The sequence below is a fragment of the Pseudonaja textilis genome, chromosome 4, assembly GCF_049901715.1.
Source record: "Pseudonaja textilis isolate UNSWEBS1 chromosome 4, rPseTex1.2, whole genome shotgun sequence".
Classification (NCBI taxonomy): Eukaryota; Metazoa; Chordata; class Lepidosauria; order Squamata; family Elapidae; genus Pseudonaja; species Pseudonaja textilis.
This window is the reverse complement of record NC_141993.1, coordinates 68,181,745-68,198,254: the sequence shown is the minus strand read 5'-3', so window position 1 is coordinate 68,198,254 and position 16,510 is coordinate 68,181,745. Positions and strand designations below refer to the sequence as shown.

The 16,510-nt window shown below is 35.9% G+C and overlaps 2 protein-coding genes across 4 annotated transcripts in view; one reads left to right on the top strand and one right to left on the bottom strand.

The window, feature by feature from the left end:
• MED12L (mediator complex subunit 12L) overlaps positions 1–16,510 on the bottom strand; it is a 188,167-nt gene that overhangs the window by 109,045 nt on the left and 62,612 nt on the right. The gene's annotated exons all lie outside the window — the stretch shown is intronic.
• On the top strand, positions 5,767–11,542 carry P2RY14 (purinergic receptor P2Y14). Its single transcript, XM_026701616.2, has 2 exons — positions 5,767–5,954; positions 10,468–11,542. The coding sequence occupies exon 2, from the start codon at positions 10,488–10,490 to the stop codon at positions 11,496–11,498; it is 1,011 nt and encodes a 336-aa protein (XP_026557401.1). The 5' UTR covers positions 5,767–5,954; positions 10,468–10,487; the 3' UTR covers positions 11,499–11,542.

Sequence of the window (16,510 nt, the reverse complement as noted above, 5' to 3'; positions counted from 1 at the left end):
TAAAATATAAATGAAAGCAAAGAGAAGCTTTGCAATACCAAGTTTGGGGGCAGGAAATTAGGGGGTGCATACTTCATTCAACATCAGTAGATATCAAAAGAGAGTTCACTGGGAGAGGTAAGAGTTGAATGGAGCATCAGTTTCTGGATAGTTCACTGACTTAACTGGCCACTCAGTGGTCATATTTGACCAGTTCTACCTGGTTCTGGAGAGCGGTAGCGGCGATAAGCAGTGGAGACCGAACCAGTTCTCTTCGCTGCTTTGTGTTTGGCCCACCCGCCTGCCCGGGCTCCCATACTCACTTTTAAGGCCAGAATTCAAAGCGCAGCTGCTTTGCGCGGTGCAAAATAGTGCCGCGTGGCAGCTGCTGCAGCGACCAGCATCGTGCAGGTTTGCAGGAGGCAAGTTAGAATGCCTCTGCGCCTGTGCAAATGCCCCTGCGCCTGCGCAAAGTGTGGCAACTTTATTTGAATACCACCACTGTGGCCACTGATGGATCAACTGAGATTATGAAAAAAATAGCATCTGTCAAGCATCGGAGGACATTGTAACCTGATAGAACAGAGCAAAATGGCTGCACAGGACCATGATCCGCCATTGGGAAGAAGCATGCAAGATGTTTTGACCAATCAAAGCTAAGCTGTCAATAGATTGAAAGGAAGCCCTGAAGATCATCTGCTTAGGCCAGAAAAATAGCATTTTTAAACCAGAAGCTATAAAATACAGATGTGAGGTTTATTTCCATTAACCTGGGAAAGGAAGAAGGAGGATGTCATAGGTTTCAGCACTCAAATGACAGGTAGCTATACTGGTACTGGGACAAACAGAAAGTATAGCTTTGCCCGAATTCACAGTTGCCTAGCTGATATTCTGTAAGACTTAAGTCAAGCTATAATACAACAAATTTAAACAGAGAACTCATAATAAGCTACTTTTAATTCATCTCACAAGACATCATTGGACAGCTTTGTCCAATCTAGTTTCCAGTCAGGTTAACTGGCATAAACCACAAGAATAATTTAAATAGCAAACAAATAATCAGGAAAGGATTCACACTACGCCAAGATAAGTGGTAGCCCAGTTCCAATCTATTTTGTCCTTGAAGAAAAGAAATACTAATTAAAATTCAAGCCAATCCACTTACTCATATTTACAGCATTACCTGAAGTAAAATATGAAATGTATTAACTTCTCCACAAAATTCCTCAGGTAATCATAATGCAAATCTTTAAAATAAGCAGGAGAAGTGAAGATGCAATTTTGAATTCATCAAATGGAAGTTTAAAAAGTAGGATTATTAACAGCAGTTATATGCACAGCAAAAAGATAGCAATGTATTACTGTTGATAAGGTATAAACTGACATGCCTAACAAATTCACACTAACATTAATTCAAGGAAAGTTGGGCTTAGTTTGCTTCTGGCTGTATAGGGATTCCAGGCTTATCTCTCTTTTAATTCAACCCCCAAGTTCTGCCACTTCACCTACACTGCCCCCCACAAAAAATTTTTTTTAATGTCTCTAACGTATAGTTAAACACAATCCATTGCAACTCTTTAATCTTATGACAGAGTTCTCTTAATACATGCATCAAGCCTTTTTGAAATTCATTTTAATTTAATTATGCATTATTTTAAAATAGGCCTACTTCAAAGGCTTTCTCAACAGCTAACAGCAACATATAAAATGGATTAAAAACATGAAAAAGAAATAATATAAACTCTATAAAAATACTCATCAATTCCTATGATAGCCATTCACAATCAACTAAAGCCAAAGAGAGAGAGAGAGAGAGAAAGGAGCGGATTGGTTGTATTTGTTTGTGAAAGGCACTCAAGAGTTGGAGCAACAGATATATTCAGGATATTCCAAAGACTGGTGCTCCACAGCAAAAACCTGTCCCGTGGAGCTTTTGAGGAGTGGGGACTTTATTATTATAAAGAGACCTTATAGATTTGACCACATAGGCAGAATCAGTTGTGGCAAGACAATAATGGATGAATCCCACTACTGCATTTTACTGGACTTTAATAATCAGCATTTTGAATTGGGGCTGAAAGCCTATCAGCACGATGACTTTAATTTTGAAGTTATTCTAATCTAGAATTATTGTGTCACCAGCAACCTAGCCAAACATTATGATAATTGTACATCTCTACCTTACCAGAAAATCCACCTCTCCTCCAGGTAGTTCTCAGTTGACAACCCCATATTTAGCAACCATCCAAAGTTACAATGTCATTGAAATAAATCACTTATAACCATCTTCATACTTATGACCATCACATGATCAAAATTTGGATCATGAGATCAAAATTTGGATACGTGGCAGCCAGCAGGTATTTATGATTTTGTTGCAGTGTCTTGAGTCATACAATTTTGTTCTGACAAGCACAATCAATGGGACAAGTTGGATTTGCTTAACAACTGCAGTGATACATTTAATAACCTTGGCAAAAAAGGTCATAAAATCCAGCACAACCAACATAATAATTGCCCTACTTAGCAGTAGAAATTCTTGTCCCAATTTAGTTGCAAGTTGACAACTATCTACAATTAGAAAAATTAAGGAAACCTGTTCTCAACAAACTATAGAGAAAATGTGATGTTAAAGTAAATATAATTGGCAAGATTGTATAAACAAACTCCTGTTTTCCTTTAAATAAATCTGGTTAATCACATTGTTATTTTTAACTTTTATGATGGCATATAGTTGTGAAGGGTTTGGCACAGAACACTCTATTCATGGTTGTATTACGTGCCTGTATAATAACATCAAAACTTTCTTGTAAATTTCTTAAGAAATAACAGTGACATACAGGTAGTCCTCAATTTACAATCCACAATTGGGACTATAATTTCCATTGCTAAATTGTTAAGTGAGCTGCACCCTCTTCTACAACCTTTTTTTGCTATGGTTGTTAATTGAATCACTGCAGTTATAAGTGAATTGCACAATCTTTAAGCAAATCCAGCTTCCCCCATTGTTGCTGCTTGTCATAAGCAGATTGGAAAGGTCATAAATAGCAATCACATGACCCTGGGACCAGAGGTGGGATTCAAATATTTTTGCCACTGGTTCGGTGGGTGTGGCACAGAGGCAATCTAATTCACCTCTTGCAAGCCTGCATGATCCCGATCGCTTCAGCAGCTGCCATGCGGCACTCTTCTATGCCGCGCAAAGCAGCTGCAAATTTAGAGAATAAAAGTGAATATGGAAGCCCAGGTGGGTAGGTGGGTCCAGAGTGGCGAAGAGAACCAGTTTGGTCTACACTGCTCATCGCTCCTACTGGCTTGCCAGAACCGGGCAGAACCGGTTGAATACCACCACTGCCTGGGACACTGTAGTTGTCATACATACATGTCGTGACAACAAATGCCCAAATGTAACCACAGAGATACTGCGATGACTCTAAAATGTGCGAGGACTTTTTTTCAATGCCATTCAAATTTCAATAATGGTAAAAATGGTTTACAAATGATTGTAAATCAAGGATCACCTCTACTGGCTTGGTTTTTTGAGATTTGAAAGTGTGCACACAGTTGATGCAGAGTTATCTGATGGTAAGCCCCAATTAGGCTTTCTTCTTAATAAAAATGCTCAAGAATACATCTATAATTGAAGTAAACATAGAATGTGGGGAAGGTAAGAAAGAAAGATAACCAATAGGAATTATGAGGGTGATATCAACGTTTAAGGAAATTTAAATATGTACAGAAAGAATTGTCCTAGCACCTATGTCATTTCATTCTTATCTATCAGCAATGTAGTCTGTTTTATATAAGCACCGCTACTTCTTCTTTCTTTTTAAAAGTTCATGTTGAAAAAAACCAAACATTGTGGTATGTGATATTTCCCAATCTTAAACAACAGAAAGTGAATCTACAGTTGAATCAAGTGTTCATTCAAGTGGCACATTTCATGCCACCCATGTTCTTTATAACAGTGGTCGCCAACCAATAGTCAGGACCACTGGTGGTCCGTGAGAAAATTTTGGTGGTCCACAGAGAAATGTTCCCCCCCAATGCACCCCCCCCCAAAGCAATTAATCCATGCTGCTCGGGAACACAAGGCTGTGCCGCCCACATGACCCATCTACCTACTGTATCCCATACTTCAGCTGAGTGGAAACTTTATCTTGAGTAGAGCCACGCGAGCTGGAACTGGAAGGTAAGACCAATGGTGAGGGAGAGAAATCCACCCCGGGATGGCTTGCTGATGTTGGTGGTAAAGTCAGTCCCATATTCCAGAGCTGGTCATCCTGGAGCAGCGGCTCCTCCACCTGGGTGCACCGGCCTGCCATGGACTGGAGGAGCAGCTGCTCCGGGATGACCAAAGGATCAGTCCTGTGACTACTTCTGTTCTGGAATATGGGACCGACTTTCACACCAACGTCAGCAAGCCACTGTCAGTCAAAATTCATATTAATAGTCTGCGGGATTTAACATTATGAGTTTGGTGGTCTCTGAGGTCCAAAAGGTTGGAGACCCCTGCTTTAGAATTTATACTGTAGCAATTTGATTGTCTTCAATAATATTAATATTATGTCAGAGTTAAATAGTTATCTATGTATATAAAAGCGAAATACCACTCACGCATCATCACAAAATCTCCAGAACCATAAAGCCTACAAACTTGAAATTTGGCACGTATGTTCCTCTTGGCTAGGTGGATTTTTCATAATGACCATCAGAGCATTAGTATTTCATATATTATTATTAATACTCTCTGATGCTAAGGAGTTTTACTCCCCCTCCCCACCTCAAAAGAAATCTGTTCCAAAGGCAAAACACAAGCAGAGGAGAGGAGTTTCAGTTTCAGTTTTGGTTTCACAGCAGCAACCAGCTTTAGTACAGAACACTTGAGCTAAACCATGCCCAGGCTCCTTGCTGTCTCCTTCTTGCTCACACAGCAAATACTGCTTCAGTTTCCAAGTAGCCCTCAACTCTCTCACTATGAAAGGATGCTAAGCAGATGAATACCGATGGATGCTGAAAGGCAGAGGCACAATTTTTCCCTTATTTTCCTCCCAAAAAACTAAGCCCAATCACATAGTTTCATAGCAAAGCATGGGTATGGAGCTAATTCCTTATATAATTAGCTTTAAAACATAAAAAAGAGCATTAAAAAAACCCCTTTGTTTCACGTAATTACATCAGGAATTTCAACTTCTTAGAACCATGAACTCTTCCTGTGCGGGTCTCAACAGGTGGTAATTTTCCGTGAGATCTGACTGATTTTATACAGCAGTTCCCACAAGGACTTTTAACATATTACTCATCATGATTTCATGTATTTTCATTTTTAAACAGTATTCATTTCTCACTCAATATAAAAAGAAAATAATTACAAAGTATGTTTGTCAGAAGCTCTTGCAGTTATTCCACTAATAAGGACATTAACTTTTTGGAAAGCACCAGCACTTCTTCCATAAAAATAATGCAGTCCTAGAAAAGATTTTCACTGTTTCCATACAAGGCTCATATCACTTTGAAAACATTCATTAAATCTAACCAGTTAAAACCAAAAAATATGGTCAAATAATTTTTTTCTGCTTAATGTGGAAGTACATATAGAATATTTATTACCAAAGCTGGGTATGTTGTTTGTTGCTTAAGCCAATTTCTTGGGAATTTTCTAGTTTATAAGAACTGGGCGTGGAAGGAGGAGGAAATTAGAATTTTGGAAGAGTTGCTTTTGCTACTAGAAAACTATTATGGTTTCAGCTTCTTCATACATTTCCTTTTTTTTTTTTTTTTGGCAAGGTTTTTAGATTTGTCACTTTCAATTTAATCAGCCTCTCATGGCCAGCTGTAGTATCAGCTGGAAGCCACAAACTCTACAACTCTGGGACTAAACCAGTGTGGGAAGTACTGGGAACTTTATTTTAGCATGGATTTGAAAGGGTACCCTCACTTCTGAATCATCTGAAAAACAACCAAAGTCCATACTGGTAAGAAGTTACTTTACATTTATTTGCTTTGATTTTTTTAAAAATGTATTCTTGTCAAAATGCTTAATCTCAAATCTAGCCATAGGATTATAACTCCAAACTGCGGACTAGAAAAGATATTTAAAACACAATAACTTAGTAGATGTATGCTGAATATGACATGGTATATTATTTTAACACGTAGTTTTTTGACTGTACATCATTCACTTCCAACACCGTTATAAAGGTTATTGTTAAATCTCAATGCAATTTAAAACTAGTAATGAGAATCAACACACCAGTAAGTTACAAATAAAGATAAAGATAATATTTAATTGTTCATTATTAGCTATACATTGCATTAATTATAGCTTCTCCTGAACTAGTTACTCAAGCAGTTATAAAACCAGTTATATCTCATCTTTGTACCTCTGATACTTTTTAAAAAAATCTATAAAGTTAAACCTGATTGCATTTGTATTAAAGATTGTTTCCATCTCAAATATATCAGTATAATTAGCTATCTACTCATAGTTACTGGGATTAAATGAGAATTTAATTTTTTTTTAAAGTTTTGGTGAAAAATAAAAATGGAAAACAAGTTTTGTGTGTATATGTGGAATGCCAGGAAGGCAAACAATACCATAATTAGAAGGAGAAGCCAAGTTAACTCTTTTAAAAGACTTATTTATGTTATTGGACACTTGCAACATGAAGCAAATTTTGCTTGATAACCAATGCTAATGAACAAATGACTTACCTCTTATTTTGAATGTTTCGTATAATATAGCATTATTGAGCAAAGAATATATAGCCCATGCTGGCTATTTTGTACAGAAATATTGCACATTACACAATTACAATATTTAAGCTATATTTATTACTTTGTTATTTTTATTATTAAACAAGGTATAATTCATTGTTAGAAATCTTTGCCTTTCTGTAAACTTCATACTTGGCAGAATAATTTTGGGTTTCTGACATCAGAGCAATCCAGAGATTTCAAAGCTCTGCAGAACAGAAATGAGGGGAAAAACACTTTTGGTTTATAATGAACTGGATGTGCTTTTTAGGGACAGGTTTGAACTGGATACCAGTATAGATTACATTACTGTATGGACGGCACTGGAGGCAAATATAGTTCTAGAAAAGGGGAGTTACAGGCTTATGCAATATAGATGTGAAAGGAATGGTAACCAGGTATTTCATGGTATATAACAAATTGTGCTTAGTAAACTCAGAGGGGCCACTAGAGTACAGTTATGAAATAATAGGATAGGACTACAAAGTCAATGGGCTTCTGGAAATAAACAGCAAAAAGAACCAATATTTTATGAACATAGATTCTTTCTTGGAAGTAACTTCTTTTGCTTTTCCTGCTTATTCTACTTTGAATGCTAACAGTTGGTGTAAATGCTACTCTGGTTTGCAAGCAGAGAAATGAAATGGGTCCAAATTTCTTCTTGGCCCATACTGTGCTAAGCTGTTATAAAAATTACTGTAGGTATTGTGTTCCTCACCTTGAAATCAACCAGTCTGAAAAGATCACAAGAAGTTCTATGACATTAGTGTCTCAAAACTCTCACCTTAATTTGATTCAAGGAAATGGATCTATATATGGAGCTGTTGTCTTAAGAGGCCATAAAAACGCATCCTGGAATTTTGAAATTGTTTCAAAGAGAAAATAGTTGATACATTTTTCATTGGTTTCCATTAACACAATATATATGTAATCCTCTGCAGAGTTTATTTCTGCAATCTCTTTGGCCTTCTCATGTCCAAAGTCAAGTTCAATTGTGTAAATATCACATTTTTCTTTTAGCTGTTCCTTCATTTTTAAATCAACTCATTAAGTTTTCTGCTGTAAATCACAATAGTAGAAATTTCCTATGTATGCAGAAATATTCCTCACAAAGACATTTATGGATTTGGGGGCGGGGGGGGAATAGATCCTGTTTAATAGTTGCAACCATTTAACTTGTTAGCGTGATTTAAATAAAGGATATTTTAAAGAAAAGAAAAGAAAGCTTAGTTATACCAATACTGTTCGCTATACTTCTCTATATCTTTCTCACATATAATCATATAATCTATCATTTTCATATACTTCATATATTGCCTTTTGTTCTTTAAACTTCTCACTTTTTTCTGAAAAACTTAACTCCAACCATCTATAGCATACTTGGTCTTGTTCCTTCTCTCAGTTTTATGTATCATTTTTATAATTTAGTCATTATTCATTCACTACATACTTCTTGGCATGTTCTTCAAGACAGCGACTGTTATTGCACTCACTGCCTTTCCCTCAGCATTTCTACATCTTAAAATTTATCCTTCTATTTTCCAATTTTAGCAAACTTTTACCAAGGAACGTAAGTTCATCTATGTTAATTTTTCAACATTTATATATAATTTGGATTCAGTCATTGCATTTCTTGCACCTTGTTCTAACACATTAATATTCAGATCCATATTTCTCAGTATATCATTAAGTGAATATGAAAAACTGATATGAACTGCTTTTTCTCTCTCACATTTCCTGCAATCCTATTTGTCCCATAAAACCTTATGAAAAATAAGCCCTAGTGTATCTTTATCAATAGCACTTTTCTACTGAGAAAGTTTGCCTATAATTTTCGCATGTTCAACTCATTAAAAGGAGAAATGCTAAAATGAAAAAAAAAAACTGACTTTATAGACTTACATAACTTAAAAAGGAGACCGGAAGGAAAAGCTGCATTTATGGGAAGTGAAAGTAGGATTGGAACATTTATTATGGTAACTTCAGGTTGTTTTTTTGAATTGTGGTATCCTGAACAAGAATTCTAATCCAGTTATGCTTCCCCCAGTTAAAACAGGATTACGCAAATCATGAAGGCTATGCGATATATTTTTTCTGTGCATTCATCAAGGGATAATACATATACTTATACATATGATTTTATTTTTAAAAATATCACATTATGATCTTATATTCTAAATACTTGGTCATAGTGAAGAGGCTTCTATACGTGAAGAAATCTATTTCCATAATCAGGGAACCTGTGGCTATTTCAGGAAAAAATAGTAAACATCACCATCTGTTTACAAAAATAATATAGGCCCATTTCATTAGAAGCATAAAGTCTGATCAGTTATTAGTTTCATTTACTTTATTGTCATTGCACTTCATACAACTAAATTAAATACCATCTTCAGTGTATATTATGACTATGAAAATAAACACACATCCTTCACGTTCTATACATTGAACTGAAAACCCCTGATATTGCATTAATATTGCACTATATAGTAGAATTCAATAGAGTTACTGCGCTGGGGTAGAAGCTGTTTTTCAGCCTATTTGTCCTTGTTGTTATTATTCTGTACCGTCTGCCAGATGGTAATAGTACAAAAAAAAAAAGGGGGTGCCCAGAATGAGATGGATCTTTGAGAATGTTTTGAACTTTCTTAAGGCAGCAGGAGCTTTATTTTCTTTGGAAGAGGGGAGAGGGCTACCAATGATCTTCTGGGCAATGAAATTAACCCTCTGGAGTGCTGCCCTATCTGCCACTGTGCAATTATTCTAGTTAATAGATTGCATGTATTTTTTGTGTGCATCTACAGATGCATTTGTATCTCTAATATTTCTGAAAATGACTTTGGGAGACAGAAGCTTAGACAACTATCAAGCAAAAGGTCTCTTAGTCCACAGAAGGAAAAGGAGTGTGGGAAGCATCTCAGATGGGACCTTCCCTAGTTCAAGAGAAAGGAAAGTATTTTTAGATCTAGATTTGTTTATGGTAACACTTACAATAAAGGTAAATTAGTATTAATCATTTGTGCTTGTTGCCTACATTACCTAAAACAGCTGGCATAGGTCTTACAAGCATCTCATTTACTTTTCCCAAAACTAAGGAGGGTTTTTCCTTCTGTGAGCTGAGATACCTTTTACAAGTAGGTAAAATTAAAAAATGATAGGACATTGTTTAAAGCTGCTTTATAAAAGGTGAGTTTCTTGGCAGAAATTTAAAAAATTGAGCAGAATTATTGCTGCCCAATACTGGACTAGGAAACCACCAGGTAATGTAGCTTTAAACTAAATTGGCAAGTTGAAAATAAAACATTTCTAAGAAGGTAATGGCAAAATATTCCTTATTCTTATTAAGAAAACTACAAGCAGGTGTTGTTATCAGAGGCTAGCTTCAAATTTCAGTAGAAACAATTAATTATTTTCTTCTATCACATTAAAAATTACAATTCTCTGAAAGTACCCAAGGGGCTGCTTAGCTAGTGCATCTCCACATTAGATGAAGTTGTTTACATAAATATAGTAAATAAAAGCATTTAAAAAATCACATGCTGCTTTTGTGATGATTATTTGCAAGAAATTGCTTTGATCCTGTTTGAAATTATATTTCAAAATAGTAATACTTTATTTGAGAAGGTTGCCCTTTTACTTGCAATTGCATGTGACCTTCTGATATCTTAAAAGAGAAAAATGCATGGAAATTGTTTTCTTAAATTTGACTTGATCTTTTTATTTTATTTTCAGGGACTGAAAATGAACTGAACATGGTCAATTCAAGCAATACTTCAGAAAATAACTGTAATAGCAATAAAATCATTACACAACAAATTATTCCATTGATCTACGGTTTCATCTTTATAGGTGGAATACTGTTAAATGCAGTGGCAGCTTGGATCTTTCTTCACATTCCTAGCAAAACAAGTTTTATTGTTTATCTCAAGAACATGGTCACAGCCGACCTTATTATGAGCTTAACTTATCCTTTTAAAATTTTTTCGGACTCCCAAGTTGGACATTGGCAGCTCAATGTTGTTGTCTGCCGCTTTTCTACTGTCATCTTTTACCTAAATATGTATATTAGTATAACATTATTTGGACTCATAGGCTTTGACAGATGCTTTAAAGTAATGAAGCCTCAATTCAGCACTTCGGCTTATAATGTCCAGTGTAGCAAAATTATATGCCTGATCATATGGCTGCTACAGATTGTTATCACTTTTCCCAATATTATTTTAACAAATCAAACTCCTACGGAAAACAATTCAAAGGACTGTATGAAGCTCAAAAGCCGTCTTGGAGTCCAGTGGCACACAGCTTCAAGCTACACATGCCTAGGAATTTTCTGGATTGTGTTTTTGCTCCTAATAGTCTTTTACAGTTCCATTGCAAAGAAAATATATATTTCACACCAAAAATTTAAGAAAAACTCCAAGCTGGCAAAGAAAAAGACTAATAGAAACATTTTCACCATCATGTTTGTGTTCATCATTTGTTTTGTTCCATACCACCTGGTCAGAGCCCCATATACATTAAAACAAATCAAACCTGATTACAACTGTGAGATTAAAAATATACTGTTTCACCTAAAAGAACTGACATTGCTACTGTCGGCTGTAAATGTTTGTCTTGATCCTGTTATTTATGTATTCCTTTGTCAACCATTTAAGGAAAAACTGTACCAAAAATTGCACCTCAAGGTTAAAACATCTGAAGAGTTTGAAAATTCTAAATCAAGAAAGTCAAATGCTATTGTGGAAGCAGTTACTATTTTATAAATTTCAACAGTTTATGACCAATAAAGAATATTTGTCCTACTGAATCATTGCTGTAATAGCTATCCAGAAACCCCCTCCTTACATGATGAATTGATTACTAACTCAATTACTCAGGTAGTACTCAAGTAGTAATTTACAACCCTAGTTGGGACCAAAATTTCCACTGCTAAGCAAGGTAATTTTTAAGTAGGTTGGATTCTTTTTGCCATTGTTTTTAAGTGAATGGCTGCAGTTGTTAAATTGATCTGGCTTCCCCCATTGATTTTGCTTATTAAAGGACTGCTGGGAGGGTCACAAATGGTGATTCAATGACCCTGGGAATGCTGCACTGATTGTAAGTGGGAGGACCAGTTGTAAGTCACCTTTTTTCCAGGGCTTCTATAACTTTGAATGATCACTGAATGAATTGTCAGTTGTAAATCAAGGACTACCTGGTTTTTGTTTGGTTTCTGTTTTTCTTAGTATATATCTAATTATGAAGATGTCAAAACATAGATATGGATAATATATGATTTAAAGTGTAGCAAAATAAATACATCCCACCAAATACCTTTTTAAAAGCCCAACAACCTGGTTTTAGAAATATTATTGAAAATACTAAAGAAATTGATTGTGTTTCTCCAAGATTTCCAGTCTGTTTCAATATTTTCCTTTTATAAAGAAACTCTCTTCCATATTAGCATCACCACAAATTCAACTCAGTCATCAGACATCCTACCAGGTAGCCCACACAAGAGTATGTTGATGGGTGTGTGAACTTTAAATGATTTCATATGAACAATAAGGAAAAAGTCCTAGAGTTTTCTTCCTTTTAGATAAAGCTGGAAACCGGTATTAATTTCAGTCTCATTTGAAGCAGAGAGCTGTATGGAATGGAATGAGAAACGAGCATTGCCTTTTGAGGGCTATGATTCTTCCTTAGAAAATCAGGATGTAGTTCAATTTTGATTCCATACAGCAGAAGTGTATCAACTTGCCTGCCAATTCAACAGAATGAAAACTGCACAAACGACAGACATGCAGGCCATTTTGGACAGCAGATAAAACATTCAGCATGAAGTTGAATTACCAAATAGAGGAAAGAGACTCTGTTGATCAGAAAGCCAAACAGTAAAAAAAGGACAGGATCTTTCCAGAAACAAACACTTGTAAGGGCGTGCACCCACACACAGACTTCTCTAAATACAGTACTGTTTATTCTTACCATGCTTTCCAAATTAAAGATTTATGCTGGCCTTAGCTTAGCAAAGTATGTGTTTATATAGTGCATGCATAAATTTGTATAAAGAACTTTACAGTTTCTTAACCATTTCTTTTTCTCCCTTCTCCTTCACACAGGTATTCGTATCTATGCTTTGATATCTTCATTATGTTAGACAGCTAAACTCCATATTTTCCAAGCTTACTTTTAACCTAGAAAGGGGATGGCAAAGGGTAAAATAAGTCTTTTTGAGCATTTTGGAATTCCAGGACTCTCGTCAAACTTTCTTCACTGACTCCTGGTTTGTCATTTCCAAATGTTGTAGTCTTAGTTCTTTTTCACTAGGTAATTTTCTTGCTTGTCTCGCTTTCAAGTCATGATTGCACCTGTTAGATCCCTAGTTATAGATCAGAGGTTTTCAAATTTGTCAGCTTTAAAACATGTGGACTTCAACTCCCAGAATTCCTCCTCCAGTCATGTTAGCTCAGGAACTCTGGGAGTTGAAGCCCACAAGTCTTAAACTTGCCAAGTTTGAAGACCCTTGTTATAGATTCTCATTTCTTCAAAGTTGCCTTAACTTTTCTTTCATTCACATAACAGCCCCAAGCTACATAGCACCAACTTGTCCACAGCTCATTTGTTGAAATATTTGCTCCAAAAGGCAGACATTCCTTCTCACAAGAATCAGGCAAGAAGATTCATAGTCTTTATGTGATTCTTTGCATGGGGCTGGCCCATAGACAAAAATCTTAACTTTGAACCTGCTTAAAATGCAACTTATTAAGTTATATCATATACAAGGTACCGTTACCGGTTTTCAACAAAATGATACTGGAAGTTGTATTTCTTAGCATTCATTTGTTGGGGCATCTGCTGGAGAGGGATCAAAACAGTCAAGAATTTGAATTTTGACCAAGGATCAAAGCCTGATTCTTTCAATATATATGTCAATATTGTCTGCATGTACAAAGGAGCCAGGTTTCAATTGTATTATTTGCACATGCCATCTTAACTTTTATTCACCCCATTGGCAGATGCCCCTTAATTATAGTTCAGAAGTTGATTCAGATAGACAGTAAATTAAGATTGAACAAGTTGAGGTTTAGCGCTATCTGACAGTTGTTTTAGAGATTTGCCACAATCAAGCAAGTTTTCCTTGAGTTACATTTTTGTCATTTGCTACTCATATCTCTAATGACATCATCCTAGGATTTTTCCTTAGCTTCAGAAACCTCAAAGCTCTTCTAATCTGCATTATTAATATGCCTATAGCCCATGGAAGTCAACTTCAAATTCAGACCTCAGTGCTCAAACACCAGCAACAAATATGACAATACTGGGAGAAACATTAACTAAAGAGTAAAAATAATCAGAGAGTGCCATAATGTCTTTGCATATTATGTTTTGAATTATTCCTCTTCTTTCTTGCATTAGGGTTACTTTCTTTGATGTCACACATACTGTTATAAAGCAATGTCTAAATTAGATTATAGCACTCATCAAAAGAGCATGCAAAAGGAACTTGGGAGGTTACGTCTGTAGAAAAAATACTGGGGTAAAACAGCAACTAGCAGGCATATAAAAGGATACTACAGGAAAGGAATGATGTTTCTATTGTCACAAGCACTAGAATAGGAAGTAAAAGTATCAATTGCAACAATAAGAATCTTGCAGAAGTTGCCAGAGACATTTTCTCAATAGCCTGTAAATCTGTTTAATATATGTGATGGAATCGTATAGAAAGATTTCACAAAAAGTCTTTTTTAGCTAGTCCAAAATGCAATAGCCTCAATGCTTACTTGGCAGCCATTTTATTACTACACTGTACCACTGCTATAGGAACAATACTGGTTACAAAATGTTGCAGAATACAAGTCAAGGTACTGATCTACCTTTAAAGTCCAGTATGTCTTGAAAAGGCTATCTAAAATAATAACAACCCATGCTTTTCTCAGATGGTTTGTGCTTGACTGGTCCAGAGAGGCAGATAAATCCTGATGAAGACTGGCAACTAACAGGAGGCAACCCAGCACCAGGCATCTTCTGTGGGAGCTCCTCTCCTTTGAAATAGCTTCTATCTTGAGGCAAGGATGGGTGCCACTCTTATGGCCTTCTGGAAGCTGGTAAAGGTACAGCTGAAGCAAAGGGCTTTCAAAGATCAGTTGCAGAGTCAATGTATATAAATTAATCAATATATGATTTTTATTGGATTTTGTAATAAATTAATATTATTATTGTACTTCACTATTCATTATTCATTTATTATTATTGGGTTTAGTATGTTTTTTTTTTGTTATTAACTGTAAAACCCCAAGAGTCTTTCCAAACCGCATTGGGGAAAAAATACTGTACTGTTTTCAAGTTCTTTACAATTGATTGATTATGTACCATTTTATCATTTTTAACTCCTAGCGATCAAAAGATTATCTACTCCCAATCTATTTCATGTCTCCCAAAGGTGCACTCATACCTTGCTGCTGGTCATCTTTTTCTTCTCTTTCCTTCTATTTATATTTTCTATGCATCTTGCTTTCTTCATAACAATACAGGGCTGGTTTATTATTACCTTATTTATCATGAAATCATGCCTTTGCCATTATCACTAAAGTGATAATTTGCCTTCAGCATCTTCCTATATCACTGTTGCACCTTATAGGTGCCTGCTTGCTTTAGCTGAGAAGTTGGGGTGGCCTTCACATGGCATACATTCCCAACATTAGTATACACTCCTGACAGTCTTCACTCCTTCCTCCCTGGAACATACCACCACCACTACAATAAGGTAGCAGAATAGGACTGGGGCTGTGGGGGGAAGAAACTTTGAAACAGTGCTGACTTCTGTCATCCAGATGGACAAGTCCCTCCAGTTTTCTTAACTAGATTTCAGAAATCATTTGCCCTTGCTTCCTTCTTCAGTTGAGACAATGTGACTGGCCCAAGGTCATCCAGCTGTTTCACATCTAAAGCAAGACTAAAACTCATGACAACATCTAGTTTCTAGCCTAGACTTCTCCAAACTGGTTTGCTTCTCTGCAACAGATCTCTTTAATATCTGTTTTAGATTTCAATGCAAAGCAGACCAAAGTTCTTCAGAGCTTTCTTTCTCACTTTTTTTTTAAAAAATGGGACTACATCTGACCTCCAATTATCTGGCATGTCACCTGGATATTTCTGATCCAGACTAAGAGGTGATTAGCCCTGCCTTTCTTCTCTAACCTATTCTCTGCAATAAAATCTTCGGGCAAAGGAGAGCACCAATACATTTTAGCACTTTCACTAAGGAGCTGGTTTTCCTCCGCCCTCCCTCTGTCTCTCCCTCCCACTCTCTCTCTTTTCACATATCTGAAAAATAACTTTGTGTTGTTCTTAGTGTCTTTTATCAACCTCACCTCATCTTAATCTTTAGCATTTCTTGATACTATCTCTATATTTTGGGCTCTATTTTCCCTTGTGATTTATAATTCACTCATCTCCTAAATATGCTTGTTATAGGTTCAGTTTTCTTACTTTTTTGTGCATGTAGATCCTTTCTACTGCTATCTTTCTCCCAACCCCAATTGAAATGGTTTACAATTTTTCCTATCTTCTTTAAAAAAAAAAATCACAAGCACCTTCCATTGCATTTTCCTCATTAGCTGCTCCCACCATGAAATGCTATTAGAATTGCCCTGAGTTCATTAAAACCTACCTTTTTAAAAAGTTCTAGATAAGTGTTTGTCTACACTCAGTATTAATTTCTCTTAAAAATAAAAAGTCCACCATTGTATAATACTGTATATTACATTCAATGCTCCCATTACTCCCATTTCTT